Here is a 24,017-nt window from a genome sequence, read left to right as displayed (position 1 = left end):
GAGCAGCCCTGGGGAGAAAGAGCTGGGAGTGCTGGTAGACAACAAGGTCTCCATGGGACAGCAATGTGCCCTGGGGGCCAAGAAGGCCAAGGGGATCCTGGGCTGCATTCAGAGGAGTGTGTCCAGCAGAGCCAGGGAGGTTCTCCTCACCCTCTACTCTGCCCTGGTGAGACCTCCCCTGGAGCATTGCATCCAGCTCTGGGCTCCCCAGTTCCAGAGGGACAGGGATCTGCTGCAGAGAATCCAAAGGCAGGCTACAAGAATGTTGAAAGAACTGGGGTACTGCCTGGTGAGGAGAGGCTGAGAGCCCTGGGGCTGTTTAGTCTGGAGAGGAGAAGACTGAGAGGGGATCTGATCAATGTCTATCAATAGCTGAGGGCTGGGGGTCAAGAGGGAGAGGACAGGGACAGCCTCTGCTTACTTGTGTCCTGGGATAGGACAAGGGACAATGGATATAAACTCCAGCATAGGAGGTTCCATCTCAACAAGAAGGTGGAACTTCTTGGCTGTGAGGGTCCCAGAGCCCTGGAGTAGGCTGCCCAGAGAGGTTGTGGAGTCTCCTTCTCTGGAGACTTTGCAGCCCTGCCTGGATGTATTCCTGTGTGACCTGTGCTGAATTCTATGGTCCTGCTATGGTGGTGGGGGAGGGCAGGGATTGAATATCTTCAGAGGTCCTTTCCAGCCCCTAGCATCCTGTGAGCCTGTGACAATGTGATCACAGAATTAAGAAGGAATTTTAAACTCATGAAATATGGAAAAAAACCAAGCCAAACCAAACAAAAAAAAACTCAAAACCCCCTCACCCAACACCAGAAACCAAGAAAACAACCCAAACCCACGATGATGGGACAGACCCATCAGTGTTTGCAGAATGAGGCTCCTTACCAATGCACATATTGACTCATTGGACCACGATGCTGCCAAAGGAGACACCATGTGCTTTCAGAAAACGTCATCCATTTCACAACCCACCCAAAATGACACCTTCTTATGCCTTTGTGAACACCTTAGCATGCAAACACAAGCAGAGAACACGCAAGAAAACAACCTATTGAGAGTCATAGAATCACAGAATTGTCAGGGTTGGAAGGGACCTCCAGGATCAGCCAGTCCCAACCCCCCTGCCATGCCCAGGGACACCTCACACTACAGCAGCTTGCTCACAGCCACAGCCAGCCTGGCTGCAAACACCTCCGGGCAGGAGGCTTCCACCACCTCCCTGGGCAACCTGTGCCAGTCTCTCACCACCCTCATGGGGAACAACTTCTTCCTCACATCCAAGCTCAATCTACCCGTTTCTAGTTTTGCTCCATTCCCCCCAGTCCTGTCCCTCCCTGACACCCTCAAAAGTCCCTCCCCAGCTTTCTTGGAGCCCCCTTCAGATACTGCAAGGCCACAAGAAGGTCTCCTCACAGCCTTCTCTTCTCCAGACTGAACCACCCCAACTCTCTCAGTCTGTCTCCATAGCAGAGCAGCTCCAGCCCTCTGATCATCCTTGTGGCCCTTCTCTGGACACCTTCCAGCACCTCCAGATCCTTCCTGGCACAGAGGCTCCAGAACTGGACAGAGAGCTCCAGCTGTGGTCTCAGCAGAGTGGAGCAGAGGGGCAGAATCCCCTCCCTGGCCCTGCTGGCCACACTTCTCTTGCTGCAGCCCAGGCTCTGCTTGGCTCTCTGGGCTGCAATTGCAAAATGCCAGAGTCTCTTAATCATGGGCTGCTTCTCCCAGCAATAGAAAAACTAAATCAATCAATCCTGGCTTGGCATGCCAGGATATTATTTTCAATAAGTAGGAGGGATGAAAGAAATTTCCCCCCTTAATCTGCTAAACCCCAAGAGAAAATGAAGGAGCTCTTTCCAGAGCACATACTCAATGACCAGCCAGTGAAGCCTATTCATATTTTGGTCATGCTTCACCAAGTCCTGCACCATACCTAATGAACACACTGCCTTCTTCTGATGCCTCCTATGCTGCCAGCAGGAAAGCAGTAGAAATAATGACTGCAAAAAGAAAAACAAAACAGCCCTAAAGAAATCCTCGCTGCAACATCTCCCCCTTCAATCTGTTTGGTGTTTGCTCCTGCTCCTTTGGTGGAAGCTGTCACCTCATGTAAGAGCTCTTCCTTACACATTCATCCTGAGGGCTGAAGCACCTCTTCTGTGAGGACAGACTGAGGGAGTTGGGGCTATTCAGTGTGGAGAAGAGAAGGCTCTGAGGAGACCTTCTTGTGGCCTTGCAGGATCTGAAGGGGGCTCCAAGAAAGCTGGGGAGGGACTTTTGAGGGTGTCAGGGAGTGATAGGACTGGGGGGAATGGAGCAAAACTAGAAATGGGTAGGTTGAGCTTGGATGTCAGGAAGAAGTTGTTCCCCACGAAGGTGGTGAGAGACTGGCACAGGTTGCCCAGGGAGGTGGTGGAAGCCTCCTGCCTGGAGGTGTTTGCAGCCAGGCTGGCTGTGGCTGTGAGCAAGCTGCTGTAGTGTGAGGTGTCCCTGGCCATGGCAGGGGGGTTGGAACTGGCTGATCCTGGAGGTCCCTTCCAGCCCTGACAATTCTCCGATTCTGTGATCCTTGCCCTGTCAGCAAAAAAAAAGAAAATAAAACCCTCAAGAATTGGGAAAACAGAAGCATAAGGGATCTCTGCTGCAGCAGCAGGGGCTTCACACACCCCAGCCCTCCTTCTGAAAGGGTCGAGGTCAACTAAGTCTCCTGGGAAAGAGAGGCAACCATGGTTGTGGTGGCCACCAGAGCTGACTCTCCTGCCCATGGGAGATTTGGTTTTGAGGCACCTACTGCTCCAGACCTTCTAGGAGCACTCAGGAGGGACAAAAGCTCTGTCAGTTATTCATACTCTCTTCCTACCAAGCAGTTTCACTGCTTCAAAAACCTTGCACGTCTCCCAACACAGTCTCCACAGAGCAGAGGCTTCACCCCAGAAAGGATAATAGGATAAACCTGGTGCTTTGAAACAGCCAAGCAGCTACAAGCCAGAGATGGAGACTGTGCTCTACCAGCACCTTCACTCTCACTGTTCTTTTGCCTTGGTCCTGCCTTGGGAGGACTTTGCATATCAAATTCCATACAAGGATCAATGGATACAAACTTGAACAGAGAAGGTTTCACCTTAACATGAGGAGAAACTTCTTTCCAGTGAGGGAGGCAGAGCCCTGGAGCAGGCTGCCCAGAGACGTTGTGGAGTCTCCTTCTCTGGAGACTTTCCAACCCCACCTGGTTGTATTCCTGTGCAGACTGCCCTGGGTGATGCTGCTCTGGCATGGGGGTTGGACTGGCTGATCTCTGGAGGTCCCTTCCAACCTCTGACATTCTGTGTCTTTCTTGATGGGAGCATCAGCACTGCTCAGAGCCTACTCTCATCTGTGGCAACATTTCACATCATTGACCACAAATGAAGTGACACAGACCTGCTTTTCTGTATGCTGGAGAAGGCTCTGTGGCCAGGGAACTGGAAGATTTCCAGTTATGCTGGCAGCCTGGTAGAACAGGAGGCCTGCATGGAAGGAGCTTATGCCCAGGAAGAAGCCTCCTGCAAACCCCAAAGCTGAGTCTGCTACCTTCCCTCCAGCCTCAGGCTTTTACAGACAGCTCTTAAAATATGCCCAGAGAAACTCCTGGTGCAGTTTATCAGATCTGTGAGAGTTAACTTTAATCCAGGTGGCATTCCCAGAGTCCTTTCATTCCTTGTCCTTGCCCTTCCTAACCACAGAAAGGGCACGTGGCAGCCAGCACCTAACACTAAAGCTATGCTTCCCACACAGTGAGACTCAGCAGGCAGAACACTCTTGTCTTTCCCCCCAGTCTCTGAGTCTCTGTTGCCTTGACAGATTCACCCTCTGCAGGTCAAGCTTCCTTTTGCTGATGCCATTTGTTGCAGCAGAGGCCTGGGGAAAGGTCCCTCTGCCTTGAAGGAAACTGCTCCTGCAGCAAGCCTCTGGCAATCCAAAGACTAAGGCACAGACTATTTTCTTTTCCCTGAAGACCAGCCTGTTAAAAGAATGCTTTGTACCAGGGGATGATTTCTAAATCTTTTAGTCACAGTCCCAAAATCACAAGAAAATAGCCTTCATTGATCTTTTTTCTTTCACATAAGCCTCTTCCCCACAGATGCTTTGTCTTTCATCGCTGGAAACCAACTGCACCCAAAACCCAGCAAGGTATTTTTGTGGGTTTGGTTGGTTGTTTTTTTTTTCCCCTGTGGCTAAGGCAGCCACAGGAGTTTTTGTATAAAATCAGATCAACTGGTATTATTAGAAGGGAGGTATGACTGGAGCTCAGGGAGGGCTCATAGCCTGTTCCTCAAACACTCCTCTCCCGAGCAGCTATTTCGAGCAGCACCTCCCCTTTTTCACTCCTGAGTGCCTCAAAGTGTGTCAGCTTAAGGAGCCAAAGAAAGAAATGGTGACTTAAGGGCAAGTGTAAATACCTCAGAAGGGATGGGAGGGAAATGGAGTTGTGTTAACAGGTTGCTGGAAGAAGCAAGCATCCAGACAGCAGCTGCTGAGCTACAGATATCCCCCCCAGGCGTCCTGGAGCCCACCCTTCCTCTTGCCCCTGTGCCACGCTCAGCACCTACAGCAGGTGCACAAGCACCCCAGAGAGGAAGCACTTCCCTGCCTGTGCTGCCTGCCTTGAAACTGTTCCTTAGCACACAGAGAGGCCTAAGCACTCTGGGGATGGCAGCACTCAACATTTTCCCCTCTGGTGTCCATGGAAAGAGATCATCACTCCCAAGATTTCATCAGCCAACAGCGCTAAGCATTCCACCAACACGTGGAAAGAGCAAGAGCGCCCAGCTTAAATGAATGTATTTGGGGAGGCTCAGGGAACACTTTGGGATATTTTGTTTCAGTACAGCACAAGGAAAGCAGCTGTCACCTTGATTATAGAGCGCTCAGTAACCTGATACTTCAAACCAGCCCAACTCCAGCCTGCTCCCCCTCCTTCTGGGCCAGCGCCACTGACTGAGCACTTCAACAGTCAGAGGGTGACTTGCACAAAAATCAGTTATGAAGGGATGCTGTAGGTCAGAGAAGCAACACCAGCTTGATGCCCCCCCACACACACTTTGTGCCCACCACGCTCAGCGTTCCCCGCTCCAAGAGAAGGCAGCAAAGGCTCTGAACAGAACCTGAACGGCAGAGAGAATCCAAGCTGCAGAACTCTGGCTCCGCACACACAACTTTCCCAAAAGCAAAGGGGATGAGGGATGTGGTGCTCAAATCATCCACATCTGCTTAAGCACTTGGTTCACGTGCTCCAGAGGTGTCAGACACAGCTGACCAGTCAAAGATGAAGCCAATATCCCTGGTACAGTGACTCTTCTCACTCCACACCAGTCCCCTGCAGGTGTTTCATAGAATCACAGAACTGTCAGGTTTGGAAGGGACCTCAAGGATCAGCCAGCTCCAACCCCCCTGCCATGGCCAGGGACACCTCACACTACAGCAGCTTGCTCACAGCCACAGCCAGCCTGGCTGCAAACACCTCCAGGCAGGAGGCTTCCACCACCTCCCTGGGCAACCTGTGCCAGTCTCTCACCACCCTCATGGGGAACAACTTCTTCCTAACATCCAAGCTCAATCTACCCATTTCTAGTTTTGTTCCCTTCCCCCAGTCCTATCACTCCTTGACACCCTCAAAAGTCCCTCCCCAGCTTTCTTGGAGCCCCCTGCAGATACTGCAAGGCCACAATTAGGTCTCCTCAGAGCCTTCTCTTCTCCAGACTGAACAGCCCCAACTCCCTCAGTCTGTCTCCACAGCAGAGCAGCTCCAGCCCTCTGCTCATCCTCGTGGCCCTTCTCTGGACACCTTCCAGCACCTCCAGATCCTTCCTGTACCACGGGCTCCAGAACTGGAAACAGAGCTCCAGGTGAGGTCTCAGCAGAGTGGAGCAGAGGGGCAGAATCCCCTCCCTGGCCCTGCTGGCCACACTTCTCTTGCTGCAGCCCAGGCTCTGCTTGGCTCTCTGGGCTGCAAGTGCTCACTGCTGGCTCCTGTTGAGCTTCTCATCCCCTAGCACCCCCAAGGCCTTTTCATCAGGGCTGCTCTCAAGCCAGGCTCAGCTTTGAATCATGGGTCTGGCCAAGGTGTGCCAGCAGTCCAGCATCCCCTCCCCACCAACAGCTCTGCCAATATTTCAGTCACTCCCAACCACCCCCTTCCCCACTGCCTCTTTCTCAAAGCTGTAAGCTGAGCAAGCAGGATTCCTGAGGGTGGGCAAAGGATCAGAGCAGGCCCAGATTTTCATCTACCTTTTTCTTCTGCTCTTGGATTTTGTACTTGCAACACGAGACTGAGGAGCAGTGCCAATGCTAACAGTTACCTGGCTTGCCTGACAGCACAAAAGCAGCAGGGAGAAAGAATACAGGGCGGGGGGAAAAGTAAAAATAGAAAGCCTAATGAGGTTGGAAGCAGAAGAGACCACAGAGAAAAAGAGCAAGAGAACTTAAGATGCAAAATACATTTAAGTGCAGTGTAGTTACCGTGTACTGCACAGCGCTGCTCAAAAACACCATTAGCACAAGTCACAAAACACACATGGAACAAAACCCAACGTTTCTGGTAGGGAACTGGTATTTTTACCCCACCACTGCAGTGATAATGGCATAAGAAAACATCCCAAGTGACAGGTTAGGATCTAAAAGGCCTCGGTTCAGGTTGCTTTGTTTGGTTTTATCTTCTGATGAAAATGGTCTACACCTCCACAGACAGGAACAAGGAGAACTCACTCAGCACAGCAGAGTGCTCTGTGGTACCACCACTGAAAAAAAAGACTTTATTCCCCAGCTGCTTTTGAAGGCAAAAGCCCATTAAGATAACATTATTATATCTGCTTTGAGGAAGGATGGAGCCAGGCTATGCTCAGGGATGTCCAAGGACAGCACAAGGGGCACTGGGGGCAAGCTGGAGCAGAGGAGGTGCCACAGGAACAGAAGGGGAAACTTTTTCCCTGTGAGGGTGGCAGAGCCCTGGAGCAGGCTGCCCAGAGAGGTTGTGAAGTCTCCTGCTCTGGAGACTTTCCAAACCCACCTGGATGTGTTCCTGTGTGACCTGCCCTGGGTGATGCTGCTGTGGCAGGGGGGCTGGACTGGCTGATCTCTGGAGGTTCCTTCCAACCCCTAATATTCTGTGATGTATCCAAAAGGCAAATCAAGGCACTTATGCTTTAACTGATAAATTCACATAGCTCCATGGACAGTATTATATAAATTAAAGAACTGATTTATCTGGAAAAGAAAGCAACCTTTTATTTAAAAGCTATTTCCCATTTTAAAGGTGCTCACTGAAAGAGGAATTCATAGAATTCATAATCATAATCAACCAGGTTGGAAAAGACCTCAGAGATCATCAAGTCCAACCTATTACCTAATACCTAACACCTCCTGACTGACTAAACCATGGCTCCAAGTGCCACATCCAAGCCTTTTCTGAACACCTCTAGGGATGGTGACTCTACCACCTCCCTGGGCAGCACATTCCAATGGCCAATTAGTCTTTCTGGGAAGAGCTTTCTCCTCACCTCCAGCCTAAACTTCCCCTGGGAAAGGGGATTATGAAAAAGGAAAGGTTCACTTCCCCCCTCCTCAATTTGGAGGAGTCCTCAATTGTCAGGGTTGGAAGGGACCTCAAGGATCAGCCAGCTCCAACCCCACTGCCATGGCCAGGGACACCTCACACCACAGCAGCTTGCTCACAGCCACATCCATCCTGGCTGCAAACACCTCCAGGCAGGAGGCTTCCACCACCTCCCTGGGCAACCTGTGCCAGGCTCTCACCACCCTCATGGGGAAGAACTTCTACCCAACATCCATTTCTGCTTTTGCTCCATTGCACAACTCAGCACAGCACGAAGCCCTTCCTCCTACACACACACAGCCAGTGCTACACTTCAGGCTCTGCAATCAGGCACCAAGGGAAACAAGAAAAGGACACAGCAAATAAAATAACAAATAAATAAGCAAACAGAGCAAGCCTCAAGGAAAGCTAATTGACAACTGCAAAGCACAGGAGAAGGGCCCCTCCTCTGCTTCATTGAAGGTCACTTCTGTTAAGCTGGATGCTCCATTTACCACCTGGCTTGTGATGGCTGCTTTCATTCAGATGCTCTGGGATCAAATATAGGCACGTGGAGGGGATGAAGGCTCGATCATTGAAACCTTCTGCGAGAAATCCAGGGAAGGAGGGGAGGCTCGCACACTTCCGCCGCAAAATTAGGTCAGGATGCCTTTGAAGGGCTCCAGCTGAAGGCTGTGCCAGCCTGCAGATCAAACACACTTTTTTAGTGCATTAGACCCAAAGGCTGGAGCGATGAACTACACTGCTGGTGATGATTACTGCTGCTTGTGCGCGGCTGCCTCCCGCTCCACCTGTGGAGGATTATAAATAGGCTGCAGCTTCCAGCCCCTGACATATGGCCCTCGGTTACAACAGCGCCTCCCAAACCCATCCTGTCCAGCCGTGGGGGTCACACAGTGCAACCATGACCGCCACACTGCTCTGCACGGATCAGGAAATCATGGCTTGCCTCCTGGATACTCTGAACTCAGCGCTCCCTGAATATACACCCAGGGCTCAGCGACATTAGCATCGGGGTAATTAACTGTGTGAAGCTGGCAAGTGCCAAGCTGCCCATTCAAATGCAAATCTGTCTCTGCCCTCTGGTGCCTGCAGAAAGCCCTCAACCCTGCAGCCAGGGAGCATCGCTGCCCAGGGCTGACAGCTCTCCACCAGCTCAGCTCTTACTCTTGTTGGGCATCAGGGCTATTTCCCCCCTCCCGATAAAGTAGGATAGGATAGGATAGGATAGGATAGGATAGGATAGGATAGGATAGGATAGGATAGGATAGGATAGGATAGGATAGGATAGGATAGGATAGGATAGGATAGGATAGGATAGGTTGGAAAAGACCTCAGAGATCATCGAGTGCAACCTATCACCCAACACCATCTAAATCAACTAAACCATGGCACCAAGTGCCTCATCCAGGCTCTTCCCAAACACCTCCAGGGATGGGGACTCCACCACCTCCCTGGGCAGCACATTCCAATGGCCAATTACTCTTTCTGGGAAGAACTTTCTCGTCACCTCCAGCCTAAACCTCCCCTGGCACAGCTTGAGACTGTGTCCTCTTGTTCTGGTACTGGCTGCCTGGGAGAAGAGACCAACCCCCACCAGGCTACAACCTCCCTGGCAGGGAGTTGCAGAGAGCAAGAAGGTCTCCCCTGAGCCTCCTCTTCTCCAGGCTAAGCAGCCCCAGCTCCCTCAGCCTCTCCTCACAGGGCTGTGCTCCAGACCCCTCCCCAGCTTTGTTGCCCTTCCCTGGACACTTTCCAGCATCTCAACATCTTTCCTAACCTGAGGAGCCCAGAACTGGGCACAGGACTCAAGGTGTGGCCTAACCAGTGCTGAGCACAGGGCACAATGACTTCCCTGCTCCTGCTGGCCACACTGTTCCTGATGCAGGCCAGGATGCCATTGGCCTTCTTGGCCACTTCGGCACACTGCTGGCTCCTGTTCAGCCTACTATCAACCAGTCCCCCCCAGGTCCCTTTCTGCCTGGCTGCTCTCCAGCCACTCTGACCCCAGCCAGTAGCAGTGCATGGGGTTGTTGTGGCCAATGTATAGAACCCAGCACTTAGATGTGTTAGTCAAGCTGGGAGAGCAAAAAGGCCAAAGAGCTGTCCCTAGATATATCAGCAGTTAATTCATACCCCTCCCACCCAGCCTGATAGCACACACCTCAAGCAGCGGGCAACAGAGCCCACCAGCACCACCAGTCATGTGCCTACCCATGGCAGTGGGGTTGGAACTGGCTGAGCCTTGAGGTCCCTTCCAACCCTGAGAATTCTGTGATTGTGTCAAACTCGAGAGAGGAAGGGGCAAAGCGCGGGGAGGGGAAGAGGAGAGGAAGGGGCAAAGCGCAGGGAGGGGAAGGGGAGGGGAAGGGGCAAAGCGCGGGGAGGGGAAGGGGAGGGGAAGGGGCAAAGCGCGGGGAGGAGAAGGGGAGGGGAAGGGGCAAAGCGCGGGGAGGGGAAGGGGAGGGGAAGAGGCAAAATAATAAAAAAAGAAAAACTAATTTTAAAAGAAAGTTAAAGAAGACAATCAATGAAGGTGTTTACTCTTTAAGTCCTTAAAGCCTCAGACTCTTCCATTTTTTCAAACTCTCAGAAGTCACAGTCAAGCTCACTCCAGCCAGCTTGGCTGTTGAGGCGCACAGAGGTCTCCACCTTCCCTACCTCTCCTTGTTCTGGTGAACACTACTCATGGTAGAGCTGCTCCAGCTAGCTGCCAGAGACATCTCAAAGGAGGCTTTCCAATTCTGTTAGCTGAGTTAAAGAGAGAGAAACATTAGCTCAAGGAAGATGAGAAATCCCCCAAATCCTCCTGCTAACCCTCCCTTAGGACCCCTTCATCTCTGATCACCAACACAGCCATGAGGTGTGAGCCCCTCCGCAGGCACCGTGCCAGCTCTGTGTGTGTGCAGCCGCTACCTTCGTGGCCATGGATCCTACCGATGTCTTGGAGAGGCTGCCTGCATCTGCCAGAAGTTGCCTTCTCCTCAGCCTTCCTCAAGTCAAATACCTTTACATATTTCAATCAGTGGAGATAAGGTCCTCTGATGTTCATGGGATATAGCAGGAAGTAACACAGCAAAAGAGCATCACAGGGACTTTTATCTCTGTATTATCAAAGCACAACACTTCCCTCCTCCCCAGACTAAGGGTTTGGGGTTGTTTTCTGTCACAGAATCATAGAGCTGTCAGGGCTGGAAGGGACCTCAAGCAACATCCAGTTCCAACCTCCCTGCCATGGCCAGGGACACCTCACACTACAGCAGGTTGCTCACAGCCACAGCCAGCCTGGCTGCAAAAACCTCCAGGCAGGAGGCTTCCACCACCTCCCTGGGCAACCTGTGCCAGGCTCTCACCACCCTCATGGGGAACAACTTCTTCCTAACACCCCAAAGCTGCCTAATTCCTCCAGTGCAGACAGAGAAGGTCAGAAAACCACAAAATCTGCTGTCTACAGCTACCTGAAGGGAGGTTGTAGCCAGGTGGGGGTTGGTCTCTTCTCCCAGGCAAGCAGCACCAGAACAAGAGGACACAGTCTCAAACTGCATCAGGGGAGGTTTAGGCTGGATGTTAGGAAGAAGTTCTTCATAGAAAGAGTAATTGGCCATTGGAATGTGCTGCCCAGGGAGGTGATGGAGTCCCCACCACTGGAAGTGTTTGGGAAGAGCCTGGATGAGGCACTTGGTGCCATGGTTGAGTTGATTAGATGGTGCTGGGTGATAGGTTGGACTCAATGATCTCAAAGGTCTTTTCCAACCTGGTTAATTCTCTTCTATTCTAAAATAAAATGGCAGGCACATGACCTTGGTGGCATTACTAAATATTAACAAGCCCAGATGATTCCTTTAATCCAGACAAGACTCATGGCCCTCAAGAAAAAAAAAAAAGAAAAGTCTTGGGAAGCCTTCATTATCTGGCTTTTGGGATAGGACAATTTATGCCACCAGGCTGAAGACCAATTACAGGTGTCCACCAGAGAGACCTACATCAAGGTGCCAAGTCACCAGCTCGAGGTTGAGTGGCAGAGATACAGTCAAAGGAAGCAGCATTAGTGAAAGCACAGAATCCCAAGCAGCCATGGGCAGAATAAGCTTTTCAGGTTGTGAATCACAGTAAGAACAGGAACAAAAGGAAAGAAAGGTCATTTCCCCTCTCTAATGCCCTACAGTTACACAACAGAGAAGAAGTGGCATTTCCAGCACAGCAGTGCTATTAAGAGCACTGTCTCAAATGATTTTAGACCCAATGGTCTCCTGTTACCGGCAGCTCAGGACTTGCCTCCATCCAGCAAACCCCAGGATGGGTGCATGGGCACACCTCTGCCTCCCCACCCCAGCAGGAAGGCTGTTTCTCACTGGGCCTGAGCCTCCCCAAAGGTAGAGATCTTCTCTTGCAGAACACAGGGCACGGCTGCTTGGCCTAAACGCCACCAGAGAGAAAGAGCATCTCCAGCAGGCAGCACCACTGGAGGCAGCCACAGGCAACTTCAACACCCTGCCCCTCCAGCACAGAGGTAAGTTTAACAGGGGGCCACGGTGCCTGCCTTCCTTGACCCTGCAAGTCAGGCCATTAAGCAGCAACTGAGGTATCCAAACATGACTCAGTAGGTTGGAGATAAGGCTGCTTAATGGGATCAGCAGAGTTTAGGGCAGTTTTCAGAGCTGTCACTTCTTCAGCATCCTTCCTATCATTCCTCTGCATGCCAACAGACGTTCTAGGATGCTCCACAAGACCACAGCTCCTACCAGAAGAGCAGAACCCATCTCATCATTTGCCATAGGGCTCCCTCACCTATCTCCCACTCACTGCCAAACTCTCTGAGAACTTCTAGAGACACCTAGACACTTCCACACAGCAGAGAGAGTTGCCCAGCAAAGCATTTTGGTCAAAAGGGCCCAGGGAGGTGGTGGAGTCACCGTCCCTGGAGGTGTTCAAGAGGGGATTGGATGTGGCACTTGGTGCCACGGTCTAGTCAGGAGGTCTGTGGTGACAGGTTGGACTTGATGATCTTTGAGATCTCTTCCACCCTTAGTGATACTGTGGTACTGTGTGTGATAAAAGACAATTCAGTTGATCCTAGCTGCAACATGGCCATACAGGGAGAAATTTCATGACATTCAACCAGGGCAAGGGGACAGTTTTGCACCTGGGAAAGAACAACTTCATGGAGCAGCATAAGTTGGGGACTGACTTGTTGGATAGCAGTGAATGGGAAAAGGACCTGGGGGTCCTGGTGGGTGGGAGGTTGACCTCCCAGCAATGTGCTCTTGTGGCCAAGAAGGCCAAGGGCATCCTGGGGTGGATTAGAAGAGCTGTGGTGAGTAGGTCCAGAGAGGTTCTCCTGCCCCTCTACTCTGCCCTGATGAGGCCACATCTGGAATATTGTGTCCAGTTCTGGGCCCCTCAGGTCAAGAGGGACCTCAGGGAACTGCTTGGAAGAGACCAGTGCAGAGCCACAAAGTTTAGGAAATCAGTGGAACATCTTCCTTAGGAGGAGAGCCTGAGGGAGCTGAGGGCTCTGTAGCTTGGAGAGGAGGAGCCTGAGGGTGACCTCATTGCTGTTGATAAAGATGTGCAGGGTGAGTGCCCAGAGGCTGGAGCCAGGCTCTGCTGGGTGATGCCCAATGCCAGCACAAGGGGCAGTGGTGGAAGCTGAGGCAGAGGAAGTTCCATGGAAACAGGAGGGAAAGACACCTGTGGGAGCTACAGAGCATCAAACCATACTTATGGAGGAAAATTGATATCAAACTGATGCTTTGAATCACAAGTGAAGAAACTGGAAGAAAAACCTTTGGTAAAGATTGCTTTCTTTTTGAGGGTTTTCTCCTCCCTGGTAAGGTCAGAGGCCCCAGCTGCTCCTCCCACCCTAATTCAGACCAAGATAATTATTATGAAAGTTTTGAGAGCAATTCTTGTTCTGTTTATTTAACCAGGAGCCCTTCTCATGTTCTGTGGGGTACTTCTTCTCCTGAACAGATGAAAGACATGCTGCCTTGAGTAAGAGACACACACAGAGCAGTGGATAAAACAAAAATACATATAAAATGAAGACCTAGGTAGAATAAAGCCCTGTATCAAGTAGTCATAGGCACCCAAAAGATTCAAAGACCTTCCAAGTCACAACTGCAACAGCTGCAGAGAGCTCAGTGCTGAAGGCTCAGTAGAAGATAAAGTCTCTGGGGGCACTTAATTTCCAGTGTACTCCAAGAAGCTTCCTCTTGTGCCATTTTAGATGGTACATTCAAAAGAAAACTCAGCCTTCACAGACAAGAAATAATCAAAGAGCACATGGCTGAAGAATTCTGAGCAGCTCCAACAATGACAAGAATTTAGAAGATTTATACAGCCTGTCTGTATCTTTTCCTGTGTACCTCCAGCACTAAACCTCTTTCTTGCTCCACCACAGAGAAAGAGACCTGTAGGGTCCCCATGCTACAGATGCTTGAGTCATTGATGAGCCTGAAGCATTCATCTTTTGCCATTGCTCTTGGGAACTTCTCACCCTTTTACAAGGAGACTGACACAAGCCAGTTACTAACACCCCCACATTTCCCATCTTCAAAGCCTCTGGTCATGGAGGCTCCTTCTTGCTGCACAAACACTTCCATTCCCTGTGCTTGCACTGCCACCAGTGGTGGCTGCTGAGTGCCCCTGAACTCCCAGCTGGGAGGAGACACAGTCCCATAGCCAGGACAGGACTGTGTCCAGTTTTGGGCTCCCCAGTTCAAGAGAGACAGAGACCTGCTGGATAGAGTCCAAGGGAGAGCCAGGAGGATGCTTAGGGGACTTGAGCATCTCCCCTGTGAAGAGAGACTGAGAGCCCTGGGGCTGTTTAGTCTGGAGAAGAGAAGGCTGAGAGGGCATCTGATCAATGTCTATCAATAGCTGAGGGGTTGGGGTCAAGTGGAGGGGGCCAAGCTCTCTAGGGTGGTGCTCAGTAATAAGCCAAGGACCAATGGATGCAAACTTGAACAGAGAAGGTTTCAGCTCAACATGAGGAGAAACTTCTTTGCAGTGAGGGTGGCAGAGCCCTGGAGCAGGCTGCCCAGAGAGGTTGTGGAGTCTCCTTCTCTGGAGCCTTTCCAACCCTACCTGGATGCATTGCTGTGCAGACTGCCCTGGGTGATGCTGCTGTGGCAGGGGGGTTGGACTGGCTGAGCTCTGGAGGTCCCTTCCAGCCTCTAACATTCTGTGATTCTGTGAATATTCTGACACCCTCCTTCCACAGAAAACTCAGAATCTTGCTTCCCAGCAGCATTATTTTAGACTCCTCCTTGCTGCAGGTATTATCCAGTGTTATTATTTATGCAGGGCTATGCCATATCCATTTTTATTCATGCAATGTCACAAATTCACATTCAAGGGAAGCTCCATTTTGCTATGTCTCCATTACTCTGAACTACCTTCACCTTTCTGCTTTGCTTCCCTGGCAGGTTTTCATTTTACATAATAAAGAACACCACCAATGTCACACCTCCACACCTCTAGATCTGAGCCCAGCAGTGCAGACCACTTGAAAGGGATTCTGAAGGAAAGGCTTTGTGGAGGCTTTCCCTTGGTATAATCAATTCAAGCAACACACTGATTCTAGGATCTCCAGATCAAGAGTGAGCATGGAGAAACTACTCAGCAGAGGAAGAATCTGTCTGCTGGACATCTCTCCTTAGAATCATAGAATGGCTTGGGTTGGAAGGGACCTGCAAAGCTCATCCAGTCCAACCCCCCTGCAGTCAGCAGGGACATCCTCAACTAGATCAGGCTGCCCAGGACCTCGCTGAGCCTCACCTTGAGTATCTCCAGGGATGGAGCCTCAACCACCTCCCTGGGCAACCTGTTCCAGTGTTCCACTACCCTCATGGTGCAGAACTTGTCCCTCACATCCAATCTAAATCTGCTCTTCTCTAGTTTGAAGCCATTGCCCCTTCCAACGCCCTGTAAGCTACACCATGTATGCAAGGCCATTATCAGCCTTCCCCTGCAAACCTCAGTCCATGAGGCTTGGCTGGACACAGCTGTGCCCTCACATTGCTGTGTCCAGGCAGATGTTTCTGCAGAAACACCACAGCTGGAATTAATGCAGCTCAGCCCAGAGAAAGAGGAAAGCTTGCTTCTACTTGTGTAACTAATGGAGCAGGCATACCAGAAAGGATCCTGGGGAAGCTAGGAGTGATGAAAGACCTGGTTAGGTTATTCATCCATGTGGCAGCAAGTCCATTACATCCATTTCTCCTCTCTCAAAACTTCCTTGGCCTTGAGGCCACACCAGTCATGCACCCAACTGCTTCTGGAGATGTACTTCACCTCCCAGCCTACATTACTCCAGCAGCACCGCTCCCCACAGCTCTGCCAGACCATTACAGTCAGAACTCTTGAAGACACTTCAAAAAATAAGGATGGGCCACTTCACACTGCTCTGAAAGGTGACAAGTGACCTCCATTAGGGTGGAAGCACCTCTAGAGAAAATTACCCTTTATTATGGTTAATCAAGCCGGAACAAAACACATTCTGACAACATAGTATCTAAATACAGACAATGAATTCTGGCTGCTCATCACACTGCGGGGCTCTGAGCACTTGGATTCAGTTCCTGAGTATACCACAGGCTGTTTGACCTTCTGCACAAGTCCCTTTGTCTCCTTAATGTGAGTAAGAGTACAAAGTATGTATTTATCTTCATGCTCACAACTCAAACACGGCCAAACAGGTTTTTATTTGAACTTTCCCAACTCAATTCACCTTTGGAACAAAACAATTCAGCTTCAGAAGGGAGATTTCTGAAGAAGCTGTTTATATCAAAACCAGAATTAGTGATTGCAGATGGAGTGTCCAGCTCAGGCTTTGGTTAAGCACAGCTTATGTGACATACTAATAGCTTATCTCCAGACAAGGCCGAGCCCTGCAGATTCATCACCGCCCTGTTAGCCATCACTTGACTTTAAATGCAGCTCCTACTTAAGATGTCAGCAAAAAGAATAGAAGAAAATCATTTGTTCAGCACATCAGCACTTGTTGCAAGCAGTTGTTTAATGCTATGTTTGCTCCTACTACAACCAGCTTCCCAAAAGTTTGGAGGGTGAGATGGATTTCCCATTTCTGCCTCAGTAGCTGGCGTGCTTTGGAAAGCATCCCTCGGGGCTGAGCTAATCCAGAAAGCAGCAGACAGACACACAGAGACCTGCCATTATCCCAGGGGCAGGCACTAATGCAGTCCTTACAGAGGGGATGGCAAATCACACCTCGATGGGAGCATGAGAAACCTCGTACCCAAACAGAATCAGCCAGGTTGGAAAAGACCTCAGAGATCATCAAGTCCAACCTATTACCTAATACCTAACACCATCTAATCAACTAAACCACGGCTCCAAGTGCCACATCCAATCCCCTCTTGAACACCTCCAGGGATGGGGACTCCACCACCTCCCTGGGCAGCACATTCCAATGGCCAATCTCTCTTGCTGGGAAGAACCTTCTCTTCACCTCCAGCCTAAACTTCCCCTGGCACAGCTTGAGACTGTGTCCTCTTGTTCTGGTGCTGGGTGCCTGGGAGAAGAGACCAACCCTCACCTGGCTACAACCTCCTTTCAGGTAGTTGAAGAGAGCAATAAGGTCTTCCCTGAGCCTCCTCTTCTCCACGTTAAGCAACCCCAGCTCCCTCAGCCTCTCCTCACAGGGCTTGTGGATACTGCCATGTGTAACCCAGGAATAAATGACTAGCCCTGAGAAGATTGCAGACAGCAGTTCACTGTTGTCTTGGAAGCATGCACCAAAGATACCCAAACCAAACAACAAGCTGCTCACAGAACAGCCTGCAGTAACTCTCTCATGCTTGCTACAAGGAGTGGGAGAGAGAGCAAAGCCACTTGAACGGGGACCAAAATCTCTTGCTCATGACTCGTGCACCCTCTTCCCAATGCTGCAGGCACAGAGGGCACCTTTATGACTTACATTCAAGTAGGGTCTTAACATGGGGCCTCCAATAAGCTTGCCAGACTCAAACACAACATTTCTGTTAAAAACCTTTGTGGGTCAGATCTATTCAAAAGACAAAAGAGCACTTTTCTGTCACTAGACAAGAGCCCTTTGTTCAGCCACTGAGCCTTCCTAAGGCCCCTAATTCTTTGCCATAAGGAAAATGTTTTAACTGGTCAATGGCAAAAGTCAATTTGGTGAGATAATGTAATTAATAAATGCCATCCATATGCCTCTGCTTGATGTTCTGTAAAAGACAAGTGGCCGTGGAGAGCAGGGCTCTGCAGACCAGTGGCTGCTCTGCAGGGAGCTCAGCTGCTGCAGGGAGAAAGGAGCTCTCTTCCAAGCTCAGGACTCCCTGCCAAACTGCCACGTTCCCCACTGAAGATAGCAGGTAGCTCTCCCCATCCTGGCTGTGTGTTTGACCTGGGGCACCTCTGCTTGCCAAGACATTAGGCCTTGATCTGGTCAACCCGAGATTACGCTTAAGATTGGGACCCCAGAGACTGAGATCCAGCGAAACTTCAAACAAGCCCAAGGCTTACAGCTCATTCCCCAAAGTTCACCATCTTTATCCCATTAGCTGCAGCAATTGCCTCAAACCTACCACAGAGGTATCACCTACACAAGAACCACAATCCCAGTATCTGACTTCAAACCCTGAGCTATTTGTCCTGACTTGTCCCTGAAGATGGAGGCTCTCATCTACTTCCTTGATAAGGATCTAGCAAAAAATGCAGAGAAAACATCTCTGCACTTTAGGCCTGAATATTAAGTCAGTTGCAACGCAGACCTCAGGGCTATGAGATAGAAAAAGAACCAACAAACCCGCATCAGTGTTTGATCTCAGGTCCAGAATTATCTGTCCTTTAATTTTTCAAAGACAAGCTAAGCTGGGAGGCAAACCTGTCCCCAGAAAGTGGCTCCCCAGACCATCACGCTAAAGGGTGGCTTCGCTGCAGAACTGTAATCCCCAAGTCTGGAAGCAAAACCCAGAGCGGCCCTGGATTCCCAGTGCAGGGCAGTGCAAGCAGCTTTGGGATGGCAGCACCCAGATGTTCAGTCAAAGCAAGGGAAGCAGTCATGGTGAATAGAATAGAATAGACCAGACCCTCAAGATCATCAAGTCCAACCTATCATCCAGTCCAACCTATCATCCAACACCACCTAATCAACTAAACCATGGCACCAAGCACCCTATCAAGTCTCCTCCTAAACACCTCCAAGGATGGTGACTCCATCACCTCCCCAGGCAGCACATTCCAATGGGCAATCACTCTCTCCTAACATCCAGTCTGAACCTCCCCTGGCACAGCTTGAGATTGTGTCCTCTTGTTCTGGTGCTGCTTGCCTGGGAGAAGAGACCAACCCCCACCTGGCTACAATCTCCCTTCAGGGAGTTGTAGAGAGCAGTAAGGTCTCCCCTGAGCCTCCTCTTCTCCAGGCTAAGCAACCCCAGCTCCCTCAGCCTCTCTTCATAGGGCTTGTGCTCCAGACCCCTCACCAACTTCGTTGCCCTTCCACTGCCAAGCCACAAAAGGCAGTGGACAGATGATAATTAATTCTACAGTGAGAAGAAAAAGCTCATGAGTTGGGGAATGGTGCAAATAAATCAACACTAAGGGAGGGGAAAAAAAAAGCTTCCTACCTTTCTTTGGAGCTTACTTGGCAACACAGCTTTAACACCACTTAGGAGAGACACACACAGCATACAAAGCTGAGACACCACCCATCTCTTCAGCTTGCTCTCTTCTCCCCTAATTACCATCTCCAAAATCTAGCTGCCTTTTTAAAGGGAAAACCCAAGAAAAACACAAACCCCAACATTCCTCCTCTCCAGCACACTATTAATTTTCTGAATTCCAAAAAGCAAAGCAAAGCAACCAACTGCATGAAAATTACAGCATCATGCTGCTAGAACACCAAATGCTGCTGAAAAAGAAAACCCCACTCCAAATATTGCTCTTGGATCATCCTTCACTAACTCCATTTATGCAAACAAATCAGTGCTCAGACACTTAAAGGAGAAACAGAAAAGACCACCCACCAGCTGACATCGATGCCCCTGTGCTCTATTTCACTGAGAAGTCTAAAGCCCAACCCCACACACATTGCACTGCCGAGATGAAGTCTCCTGAAACCTCACAAGGAGAGCTGTGCTTGACCTTCTGTTAGGAGAGCAGCACCTCAGTGCAGGGCTATGCAGCACAACCTGCTAGCCAGCAAGTTTCACAACAGGCACTTGGGCTTGCAGAGGGGACAAGACCTTCACAAAAGCTTGGAAAACCATTCATCCCACCTCTGAGAAACAGGATGAAATGAAAAGGTTCCTCAGTCTCTCCCAAATGGGAGCTGACCAGTCCAGCTGCATATTTGGTGCTGCTGCTTTCTGGTGCTACTGAAATCAGCCAAGAGCTAACTCCTGAACCCAACCTTTTCAAAGGCACCTCAGGCCTCTCGCTTACACAGTTTGCCTCTTCTTTCTAGTGGTTCACATCACTCTCTTCACCCCGCCTCAAAGCAAAGCAGGGAACTTTTCAGGTAGCTAAAAAGCACATATTTTGCCATCCAGAGCAGGCTGGGCGAGTGCACCACACCCGCTGGCATCACCAGACCCCGCTCCAATCTGACATCTCAGGTTTGCTGCACCGGCGACAGCAAACCGCCCCGCAAGCCCTGGCTGCCAGCCACCAGCTTTGATGTGGGCAATGCTTGCCACCACACATGAACAGAATCACAGAATGTTAGGGGCTGGAAGGGACCTGGAGAGATCACCCAGTCCAACCCTCCTGCCAGAGCAGCATCACCCAGGGCAGGTCACCCAGGAACACATCCAGGCAGGTCTTGAATATCCCCACAGAGGGAAACTCCGCAACACCCCCTGGGCAGCCTGTTCCAGTGTCCTGACACCCTCACAGTGAAATAATTCTTCCTCCTGTTTCCATGGAACTTCCTATGCCTCAACTCCCACCCAGGTCAGGCTCCTCCTCACCCCGTGTCCCCACACGGGTGGTGCCCCAGGGGAGCTGGCACAGCGCAGCAGAGCACATCTGCGGCACGACAGCCCACGTCAGGGCACACCAAGCATGCATCCAGCACAGGCAAACCGCTCCCAGGTTCAGTGGCAGGTCCAATGCAGGTCTCATTCCCCCTGCATGTTTAAAGCATAGCTCTGACATCTGCCTGGCCCACACCAAGCAAGACGTTTGCTGGTTACACCAAGTATAAACACACAGAATTCTTGCTGTAGGAGCTGCTGTCTTCTCCTGTGCTCAGAAGCTCCTGAGTAATTTACCCCATTAGAAATGAGGGATCTTTTTTTGTTTTAATTATTATTGTGGTTTTTTTTAACCTTGCAGCTTTGCCCAAATAATAATAAATAGCAGAACCAAACCAAATGGGAAGAAATTTAGAGCTGAAACCAGTCGAGAGTGCTCTGGAGAGCTAATAGGTTTTTTTTTCCCAAGCATCCTTATAAAATTCCTCATACAACCAGGACAGCCTTCTACAGAGACAACAGACTTGGTATCTTTCTTTTCCCAGAAATTGGTCTACAAAATCCTACTATAAGGGACAACGTAGCTGCTGCCAGACAGACTGAAGGAAAAGGAGAAGAAATAATAAAAAAATAAAAGAAAAGGGAAGGGAAAAGAAAAGAAAAGGAAAATCCCAGCCTCCTTTTACTTTTCCAGCCTCTCCACAACTTTCTGGCAGCGGTGAGGCTGCCGCACCAGAGCCAGGGCAGGCTCCCCCCCTCCCGCCCCGCCTTACTCTCCCCACTGCCCCGGTACGCCCCATAGAACTCGCCTTGCGCTGCCACAATGTGTTCATCCTAAGGCAAAAAACCCATAAAACTTAATACTTTACTAATTACTGTGGCAATTTAATAGTTACTACGCCACCCGAGAACTTCAGAAGCAGAGCAGTTCTATAAAATTAAAGCCTATTGCACCTCATTAGCCAAGGGTGTTTGTGCAGCGCTGCTAGGCTCAGCGGAAGCAGGAGCCCGAGTCCTACACAGCCCTTGTTTTAATTAGTCCTTAAGAAAAGTGTTTTGCAACTGTATCCTTGGCAATCCCGCCCGATGAGCCAGGTTTCAGGAAGGCTGTGACTGGGCTAATTTATACAACCGCTAGACAACTTCAAAAGTTAACCCAACCTGGCGACATTATGCAGTTCAGCGGAGCAGCTCATTTTAATTGGATTAAATTGTCATGGGTTTTTTAATTTCATCCTCAAACCTCCATTTGTTATTTCCTAATATTTGGCCAAACACTGCAGCGGTGTCATTTGCACGTCCCTTTCCCACGCAACAGTCTCAGACCTGCCGATTGAAGCCCAAAACCCTCCGGATGGCCTTTCCCGGGCTGGCTGCCGCGGAAGGTAGGCGCACATCGCCGGAGTGGCTTTTCCAGACGTACGAATGCCGAGGTAACAACAGCGTTCAGCAGAGATCCCCGATTAACAAACGTTCCTGTGGCTCGGGAGAAGTGCAAACGGCAGCACTCTCCCGAGAACCAGCTTGCCAGCAGCAAGCACCTACGGGAAGGGCCGGCTGGGGTTCCACGGCCGGGACAGGCGGCCGGGCGACAGGCGCGCAGCTCTGCGCCCCTGCTCACGGTGGAGGCGCAGCAACGCGATGTACCGGAGGGTTTAGGGGGGTCCTGAGCAGAGCAGCCAGGAGTAAAAGCCACTGCTTTTGTTTGCCTTTTGCGTAGGCCGGCCGGGCAGGGTTGGTTTTGCAAGGAGACGCTCCTGACTCCCAGCCCGCGGAGCCGGGGCTAGGCGGCGGTTCCCTCGGACCGCCGCTCGGAGACCGCCTGCCCGACACCCAGCGCTTGGCCGGGCTGGGAACAAAGCGCCCTGGACCTGACCCAACGCCGCGCCGCCGCTGCCCCTCGGGCGCCCCACGGCTGCCCCACGGCCGCCGGGCAGCCCCTCCACATCCCTCCTCCGGGGCAGCAGGAACAGAGGTACCGGGTCGGAGGGTGCTCCGGTCCGGCAGGCGGCTGGGTCGCCGCTACAAACTTCGGATGAGGCTCACCGGAGAGCGGCGGAGTGCGCTGCTTCATGGGGTTCTTTTAAGGACTCCCTGGGGTTTTTTTTAGGGGGAGGGGCGGTGCATTCTGCTTGCCGAGCGCTCAGCTATCAACAGATTCTACCGCGGACCGCTCCGCTGCCCCGGCGGGCGGCGATGCCGCGGAGCAGGGCCGGGGCTGCGCGCCCCGCACTCAGCAGACGGAGCCGAAGCGGCCGCCGCCATCCCGTCCCTCCGAGCCCCGCGGGGCTGCCGCGCCACCCACCACCGCCCCGGCACTCACCGGCTGCCCAGAGGCGCAGGCCACGAAGCTGACGGTGAGCGCTAGCCACACGCCCCGCATTATTCCCGCGGAGCCGGCGCGGCGGCGGCGGCCGCCGGGGGCCGGGCACAGAGAAGAAACCGGGGGTCGGCGGCGGCGCTCAGCAGCGCCCGGGGAAGGGGGGGCGCGGGGCAGGCCCGCGGGCGCCCTCCGGCCCTCCGCGCTTCTTCCGCTCCTGTCCGCGCTCCGCTCCGGCGGGCCTGGTGCTGCGCGGCGTTCGGGTGCCCGGGGGCTGCAGGCTGCGCGCTGCCGGCTCCGCCGCCCTCCGCCGCCCTCCGCCCCGAGTGCGTGGCGGCGGCGGCGCGGCTCCCAGTTAAACCCCGCAGAAATTCCTGCAGGATTACAACACAGATTGGCAGCTCCCCCAGCCAGTGGAAGGAGGCGGCGCGCCGCTGCCGCCGGCTCTCGCCCCTCGCAAATTCAAGCAACTTTCCCCCCTCTGCTCCTCCGCCCCGCTCTCGTCCTCCCCCCCAGTGGAAAACATGAGCAGCGCCGCGGGCCGAGCGAGCGAGGGCCGGCCCGGTTACAAGAGCCGGGGCGGGGGAGAAGCTGCGTCCTTCCAGGGCAAATCCGGCCGCGGCCGCCGGTTTTCAGCGCTCTGCCGCCGCACTCTGCTCCGCCTGGGTGCGCGACATTGAGCGGTGGGGGAAAAAAACGGGACGAGGGCTTAAAAACCACGGGGATGGAGAAATAGCCCCAAATGTCGGTTCATTTTGGACCCCCCTTTGGCTTTCTATCTCAAGATACCTCTTTGTTTGTTTATTTGTGTGTCGTCGTCCCCCTTTTCTCCATCAACAAGATGAAGAGAAACTTTTGGGGGCAAGGGAGTGGCAAGTAAGAGACGGCTGTGACTTGCACCTAGCTACACGGATTCGGGAACCGGGTCTTCAACATAAATGTCGCAGGACCTGGCAGATCCAGAAGCCACAACCAGAAGTCTTGCTATGGCTAGTCCATGGTGTTTCTCAACTAGGGAAAACGGTGGTATTACAGAGCTTGGGAGCCTCAGCCTGATCCAGTTGCCTGTGCCAGTGCATTTCCACCATTGAACATGTCCGTGTTTCACATCAGGGAAATGACCAATAACCAGGAGAGTAAA

General features: G+C 51.7%; 1 protein-coding gene across 1 annotated transcript in view; it reads right to left on the bottom strand.

The window, feature by feature from the left end:
* Window positions 1-23,223, bottom strand: part of SDC2 (syndecan 2) — an 86,771-nt gene extending 63,548 nt beyond the window's left edge. The window contains exon 1 of the mRNA XM_068164332.1: window positions 22,880-23,223. Within this exon, the coding sequence (XP_068020433.1) occupies window positions 22,880-22,939 (60 nt within the window). The 5' untranslated portion in view covers window positions 22,940-23,223. The remainder of the gene's footprint in view (window positions 1-22,879) is intronic.
* Between the last annotated feature and the right edge of the window lie 794 nt (window positions 23,224-24,017).

The sequence above is a fragment of the Melanerpes formicivorus genome, unplaced genomic scaffold (genome assembly GCF_026170545.1).
Source record: "Melanerpes formicivorus ecotype bairdi unplaced genomic scaffold, bMelFor1.0.p_v2 SCAF_79, whole genome shotgun sequence".
NCBI classification, from domain to species: domain Eukaryota; kingdom Metazoa; phylum Chordata; class Aves; order Piciformes; family Picidae; genus Melanerpes; species Melanerpes formicivorus.
This window is presented reverse-complemented; position numbering and strand designations above follow the sequence as displayed.